This window comes from Zonotrichia leucophrys, chromosome 14 (genome assembly GCF_028769735.1).
Source record: "Zonotrichia leucophrys gambelii isolate GWCS_2022_RI chromosome 14, RI_Zleu_2.0, whole genome shotgun sequence".
NCBI lineage: Eukaryota > Metazoa > Chordata > Aves > Passeriformes > Passerellidae > Zonotrichia > Zonotrichia leucophrys.
Window position 1 is genome coordinate 11,125,001 of NC_088184.1, and position 7,500 is coordinate 11,132,500.

The window sequence follows — 7,500 nt, forward strand, 5'->3', positions numbered from 1 at the left end:
TACAGGCAGGGCTCTGTGCAGGCAGGGCTCTGTGCAGGCAGGGCCCTTTAGGATCTTTACAGGCAGAGCTCTGGGGCTGCAGGCAGGGGCTTTGGGCTCTGTGCAGGCTCTATGCAGGCAGGGCTCTGTTCAGGCAGGGCTGTGTGCAGGCAGGGCTCTCTCTTTAGGTTCCTTACAGGCAGGGCTGTCTGCAGCCAGGGCTCTTTGGGCTCTATGCAGGCAGGGCTCTGAGCAGGCTCTGCAGCCAGGGCTCTCTGGGCTCTCTGCAGCCAGGGCTCTCTCTTTAGGCTCTCTGCAGGCAGGGCTCTTCAGGCTCTGTACAGGCAGGGCTCTGAGCAGGCTCTGCAGCCAGGGCTCTCTGGGCTCTCTGCAGGCAGGGCTCTCTCTTTAGGCTCTCTGCAGGCAGGGCTCTTCAGGCTCTGTACAGGCAGGGCTCTGAGCAGGCTCTGCAGGCAGGGCTCTCTCTTTAGGCTCTCTGCAGGCAGGGCTCCTGGCAGGCTCATTCTGCCGAGCCGCTCGGAGCCTCTCCCGCAGCAATGGCTGTAAAAGCCAGTAGGAAGCTGTAAGATAAAACACCCAGATTGTGATAAAAGGGGAAACAAGGCGAGGCGAGCTGGCGTCCTGAATGCGAGTCTTGTACGTCTTATTATCAAGTTAATTAAAGCTAGCATCTGACAATGTCACTCGGCTGTAGAAAAAGGGATTTAAATGCAGCGTCTCCCAGGACTGCGTGTCAAGGGCTGCTTTTCATTGAGCTGGTGCGAGTGTTTGGCTGGAGGAACAGCTCTCCGGATTGAAGGGGGTGCCTTTAAAGAAGCAGCAATTGACAAGGAAGCAATTATTAAATTTTGATGTTCAAAAATAAGAGAAAAAAAAAAAGAAAGAAGACGAAGAAGAAAACGGCTTCTATAATTTGTGTTTTAGATGGAGAGCAATATAAAGAGATATCAAGGCCGAGAGCCATCAAAAGCCTTTCCCCCTCCCCGCATGAAAGCTCCTCTCAAACACTTTAAGAGAGATTTTTAGAAGCTCGACAAGGATCCTAGAAACATTAAAACAGAAGTCGATTTTAAATGTGCACATTGAAATGCACAGAGCCGCTTACTACGTGGACTTGCACTTGAGGTCAAGTGACGGACGGATTGTATGCTTCTCCATAATAATATTAATTAAACAATTTGCATGCTAATAAGGTAACAATTATCAGGGCTTCTGTTGAAAGATTCAGGTTATTACAACACGCCAATCTGGAGGCCAGGGGTCAGGGAGTGAGAGGCGAGAGAAATTTCAACTCAAATTAACATTCTGTCAGCTCCAGAAAATGGGATAAATAAAGTCGAATTAATTCATTATAATAAAGAGAGGGAGAGAGAGAAAAGTCCCCCCTCTCTTGTTCTGTGCTGGATTGATTACCATTCTGTATTCAGAAACACGTCCCGCTCGCATTCCTCTCCTGAAATCCGACAGAAAATGAGGCATTTATTGCTACAGGCAAAATTTGGTCCAGTGGACACAGTTTACATTTAGTATTTATAGAGAAAGAAATTAAATTATGGTGAAAAGTGAAGCCCTTGACCCCAGAATTAATACCAACCCCATCATTTTCTTATTTCTGTTAGGGCTGTGTAGTCCAAATTCAAACTACCTTTTAGCTCTAAGCAGAGGCAGGGAGACCATAATTAAACTAATCTATAGGGGGGAGGGAGGGAACAGCAATAATACAGCAGTATATTGTATGGCATTCAATTAGGTGAATAAATACAGCTCCGGACAGACAGCATAGATTAGAGGCTCGACTTCCTTTTTATTTCAATTTTAACTTCCCCCTCTCTCATACCCACACAAACCAGGGCTAGGAAATGGATCATCTTGACTGGATATTTTAGAACTGGAAAATCTATTTGTGTGTTTTCCAGAGATAAAGTGTCTCTCCCTCTTTCCCCTTCACTTTTTCTTTCCTACCTATTTTCATTTCTCTACCCTTTCTCACCCCACCGCGCCCGCCCCCCAGACTCCAAGGATTTCATTCCGCACGAACCTCCCAGGAAGATTTAAAGAGTTTCCCGTGTCTGATTGCCCGGCCCGGCCCTTTTCCCTCCGCTCTTTGTTAAACGCAAACGCCGCTTCTCCCCTCGCTCCTCTTCCCACCCTCTCGGGGGTCTCCAGGTTGGGTCCCCCGGCCCTGGGGACCGCCCGCTCCGGTCCTGCGGGCTCGGCATGGGAGATGTTGGGAAGTTCCCCCTGTTCCTCTCTCCTGGGAGCTCGGGAAGTGTTCCTCTAACCGGGACAGGGCACAAAACTGGGGATCCCCAGCCCCGCGCTTTGCCGGAGAGCCGTCCCTTAAATTGTTCACCGGGGAAATCGAGCAATGTTTTATCTGGGTGAAAACTTCTATGGAAACGTAATTTAATTAGGAATTTAACAGTTTGGCGGCTGTTTGGGGGCTGTGGGTGACTGGTGGGATGAAGAGTGGGGTGTGCTCCAGGGGAAGGTGAAATGGGAGGGATGTAGGGATGGGAACTTTGTTCGGGTTTGATTTTTAAAAATTATTAGCAGTACGAGTTTTTGGCCTCCTCTTTAGCGATCAGAGGCTGCTTCTGCTCGTGGCTGCGCTCACAATTCAAAGGTTGTGGTTACTGCTGGAGAGGGGGGTGTCCGTGGCCGAATCGATAGGAGATTGCATTAATTATGATTTCGATTGATATGCTCAAATCTCCTCCTAAACGCTGTAAACGGCTCTTCCTTTTTCATTTTTTTCTCCTTCCTTTCCTTCCCCCCCCCCCCCATTTTTTCCCTCTGCCCCCCCTCCCTCTCCCCTGTTATAGAGCCGGAGAGGAGATGAAAAGGCTTGTAGTTTTAAATTCAATGTGACAGCTCTGGAAAGAGCGGATGATGAATCTCCTATTATTGGATCAGTCTATTTGCCGCTCAATGTCTCTCTGTAATTGGAGCAACATCACTTTAAAGGTTCAGAGAGTAGAGCATTTCTGGTGAAAAATCCCCACAACACGCTGGTGAATGTTTTAAAGGGAAATCTATTAGTGATTTGGCGAGGGGAGGGGACAAGGGGGAAGAGGGTGGGTTGGAGGGGTGGTGGGGGGGGAGGCCGTGTGTGTGCAACTCCGACTGTTTAGTATTTAACCGGGTATCAGGCAGATCCTCGCGTTCCCCTCCGCCCCCCCTGCCCGCCCGGCCCCCGCCGCCCTCCTCGGGCTGGAGTTCGTATCAAAGCCCCCCTCGTCGTGTTGTGACAGCTCTGATATTGTTTATTGAGGCTGGATGTCAGGTATAATTAGCAATCGATATGGAAAACGTTTGCTCCCCACACTGGCACGTCTCTGACGTCAGGACCGATTAACGTTTCTTATTGGTCCCAAATTCCCCCAGCCTGAGCTAATTATTGGGAGCCTGATGTTGATAAAGTTAAAGCGCCCGGCGCCCTGCAGCATGAGCCCCTCGCCGCGCCGCCTCCTCGGCCAGCAGCACCCCCGGCCCCAGCCGCCCCGCCGCCAGCGCCCCCAGCCCCGCCGGCACCCCCCGCCCTAGAGCCGCCCCCATGATGGACAGCCGCATCCTGGAGCATCCCCATGCCCAGTTCGGGGGGATGGTGGGCTTCCCTTACCCGCTCGGCCACCACCACGTCTACGAGCTGGCCGGCCACCAGCTGCAGTCGGCGGCCGCCTCCGTGCCCTTCTCCATCGATGGATTACTGAGCGGCTCCTGCGCCGCCTCTGTGGTCAACCCGGCGCCGCTGATCCCCTCGGGCTGCGGGGTGAGCGGGGACAGCCAGCCCTTCAAGCTCGCAGGTAGGAGCGGCCCCGTGTCGCGGGTGTCCCCCCCGCTCCCCACCCCTGCTCCCCGCCACCCGGAGCTGTCAGCGCGGGGGAACAGCAGCACCGCGCCCGAGCAGCCCCGCTGCCCTCACCTGCGGGTTTTGGGGTGTCTGGGGCAGGTGGGAGGCTGTGCTGGCCCCCCGAGGGGACGGACGGCCCCGCTCCGAGCGCCCGCAGCGCTCCCCGCTCCCAGCGGCGCAGGGCCACGCGTGTGCCCTGAACAATAGCGGGCCCGGCCCGCTGCCTTCCCACAAAGTTCATCGTGTGGCAGCTCGGATCGTGCCGTTAAAAGATGATAATAATAAAAATAATAACGGGGATCACTGGGGTTTGGGGAATGGAGAGTAATGATTATTTTTTTATACGATTTAACCAAAGGGAAGCGTTCTCCCTCCTTCCCTCCCCACCGGCCTGTGGCACCGCTATTGTTCAGCTACTAAAACATTCTGTAGCCCCAACATCCTTCTGGTTAAGCCTGGAGCTGCCCCACACTGCACCTCAACTAAACACAAATTATTATAATTATTAGTATTATTATGATCTTTTTTCCCTTATTTCCACACCTGGCGGAAAACATTAGGGGAGGTGCAGCCGGGGCTGGAAAATCCCCAGCCTGGAGCTGTAGGTACTCGGAGAGGCTGCGAGCATCCCAGCCCACGGCCGCCCGTGCTCGGGGGGACTGCGGGAGGCCCAGGGGCCGCCCCGCACCCTGGGTCCCGCGTGGAACGGGGCCGTGAGCTGTGCCCCACGCAGCTACTCCGGAGGGGCCGGGCAAGGGAAAGAGGGGAGGGCTTTTATCTTTTTATTTTTAATTTTTTTTAATGAAACCTTTGGTGGTTGGAGCAAATATTGGAACTTCTCTCTCTCTCTCTGCCAGCTGAGTGCCTGTGGAGAGCTTCCTTCAGGAATAAATGTTCTGTAAAGTACATTTTCGGAGGAGGCGAGGGCAGATCGGGTTCCTCCCCATTTTTAGCGCAGGTGTGTGAATAATCCCGCTCTTTTACCAACGCTACCGAGCACAAAAGTTAAAAGGCTCCTGTGAATGGCAGGGAGGGGGGGAGAAGGCCTGTCTCCCAGGGACCTGAGGGTATTTCTGCTTTTTCAGACTCGGGTGACCCGGACAAGGAAAGTCCTGGCTGTAAAAGAAGACGAACCCGCACCAATTTTACTGGCTGGCAGCTCGAGGAGCTGGAAAAGGCGTTTAATGAGAGTCATTACCCGGACGTGTTTATGCGAGAGGCTCTGGCTCTCAGGCTAGACTTGGTGGAGTCCAGAGTGCAGGTAAAAACCGCGTCCCCCCTCCTGTCCCCCCCTGCCCTCTCCTTGCGCCGAGCAGTCCCCGGGGAGGCCCCTGGGACCCCGCTCCGGGCCGGGCCCTGCGCGCTCGGGCCGCACCTCCCGGCCCTTTTGTTCCCTGCCTTCACTGCTCTTTGCTGTCTTATTTATCGTTATTATTATTATTTATACCCGATTTTTTAAAATCTTACAAAACGAGAAGAGTAGCAACCCAGCCTGGCTTCCCTTAACATTTTTTGAGTGTGTTTTTCCACTGTAAACATTTTTCTTAAATGAGTCAAGGGCGAGAAAATTAGCATGCAAATATGAGGCTTAATCACGGGCCAGGGTATGCTGGAGAATGTCAATAAAGCTCGTGGATGCATCGAGAGCGAGTGAAACTTGTAAAACTTAATTTTAACGAGCTGCTCAGGCCCTTGGCCGTGCGGGACGGGGAGGGGAAGCACCCATCTGCTTCAGTGGGTCTTCCAAAAAATAAATGTATGGGGGGATGCGGGGAGGCTGCTGGATCTCGGGATGCTGTTCAGTGCCGCGGTGGCTGCGAGCGGGCGGCGAGGCCGGGCTGCGGGCCCGCATCTCACCGGAACCCGCGGCCGTGCGGGGGCTGCGTGTGTGGAGAATTCGTCCTTAAATCCACCCGGGAGCCGGGGACGGGACCCTCGGGATGAGGCAGCGCCGTTGTCCGCGGGTCCTCCATGGGCTTCGCTGCTCCGTGTCCGTGCAGCCGCTTTTCCATTCGCTCCCAGGGCTCGGGGAGCCTGCGGGGCCCGCCCGGGCAAGGAGCCGGTGTCGGGCACGGGAATTGGCGCGGGGCTCCGGCCGGGACAGGCGCTACCGGCAGCCCCGAGGGGCGAGGAGGGACGGGGAGCACCGGGGACTTGCCAAGGCAGGCAGGAGCAAGGCCGGAGCAGGGAGGTTTTTATTTAATTTAATTTAATTTCTCTCCTATGATCTATCTATAACAAACCCAACCAAACCCCATTTTGGGCTGGTCCTGCTCCTCTGCTCGAGCTCCCGGCAGGAGCAGGAGGTCCGAGCTCCGCACGTTCTGGGCGAGGCACCGTCCGTCGTGTGCCCCCCGCACCCCCTCACTTCCAGCCGCTCATTGTGCGGTGTTTATCGCATTTTGCGTGCTGCTGCGGGGGGATCGGGCCAGCGATCGGTGCTTCTGCACCCCTCGGCCACGGGGAAGAGCCGGGGGGCTGTGGAATCCCTCCGGTTCGGGCAGGGTGTAGCGTGTGTGTGCGTGAGTGTGCACCCCCTTCTCGCTTTTCGTTTTTTTCCCCTGCTCTTTTAAAGAAGTGTGGATATCTTTTCCTGCCCCTTCCCGTGCTCTCCGTTTCTCAGAGGCCCCGCTCCTGGAAGGGCGCTGCCGGCACCTCCAAGGGGTGGACGAGGGAGGCCTGAGCTGCGCTTCTCCCCTGCGCCCCCTCCCTCCGCCCCGGCCACCGCGGGGGGCCGGTGCGCTGGGTGTTAATTGCTTCTCGTTGTTCGGTGTGTAGGTCTGGTTCCAAAACCGCCGGGCCAAATGGAGAAAGAAAGAGAACACCAAGAAGGGCCCGGGGCGGCCGGCTCACAACTCGCACCCCACGACGTGCAGCGGGGAGCCCATGGACCCCGAGGAGATCGCGCGGAAGGAGCTGGAGAAGATGGAGAAGAAGAAGAGAAAGCACGAGAAGAAGCTGCTCAAAAGCCAAAGCCGCCACCCGCACTCTCCCAGCGCCCTCTCCCTCCACAGCACGCCCAGCTCCGACAGCGACAGCGGCGGCGGGGGAGGCCTCTCGCCCGCCCCGCCCGAGGCCAAGCCCCGCGGGCAGCCCCCGCCGCCCCATCCACCGCTCCCCGCCGCCGCCGCCCCCTCCGAGCCGCCCCCCGGCACCTGCGAGCAGACGGCCGAGCCCTTCTACCCCAGCCAAAGAAGCGGGAGCGGGCGGCTCCAGCGCCCGCCCGACAAGGACTGCGCGGCCGCCCCGTCGGGGGACGGCAGCGGGGGCGCGGGGGGGCCCCGCGGCGCCGGCAGCTTCCACAAGCTCAACCCGTTCAGCGTGGAGAGCCTGCTCTCCGACTCGCCGCCCCGCCGCAAGGCCGCCCCGGACTTCCCCAGCCTGCCCCCCTGCGCCCCCCGCACCCTCATCGGCAAAGGACACTTCTTGCTCTACCCCATCACCCAGCCCCTGGGCTTCCTCGTCCCACAGACCGCCCTCAAGGCCAGCCCGGGCCCCGAGGCCGGCCAGCCCCCCCGGGACTCCCCGCTGCCCGCCGCCAACCCCGGCCCGCCGGGCTGCGGAGCGGAGCCGGCGCCCGCGGGTGCCCAGCCCGGCCCCGGCCCCACGGACACGGCGGGCTCGGTGCCCCCCGCGCCGGCCGGAGC

At 57.3% G+C, this 7,500-nt stretch overlaps 1 protein-coding gene across 2 annotated transcripts in view; it reads left to right on the top strand.

Moving 5' to 3' along the window:
- Positions 1-3,477: 3,477 nt before the first annotated feature.
- The window catches only part of UNCX (UNC homeobox), a 4,662-nt gene continuing 639 nt past the window's right edge, over positions 3,478-7,500 (top strand). The window contains exons 1-4 of one of the 2 annotated variants that reach the window (XM_064725998.1): positions 3,672-3,806; positions 4,711-4,811; positions 4,939-5,114; positions 6,632-7,500. The exon at positions 6,632-7,500 is cut by the window's right edge and continues 639 nt beyond it. In XM_064725998.1, coding sequence (XP_064582068.1) covers positions 4,745-4,811; positions 4,939-5,114; positions 6,632-7,500 — 1,112 coding nt within the window. In that variant the 5' untranslated portion in view covers positions 3,672-3,806; positions 4,711-4,744. Of the gene's footprint in view, positions 3,807-4,710; positions 4,812-4,938; positions 5,115-6,631 lie in introns of both variants that reach the window. The other variant, XM_064725997.1, reaches the window with a different exon arrangement.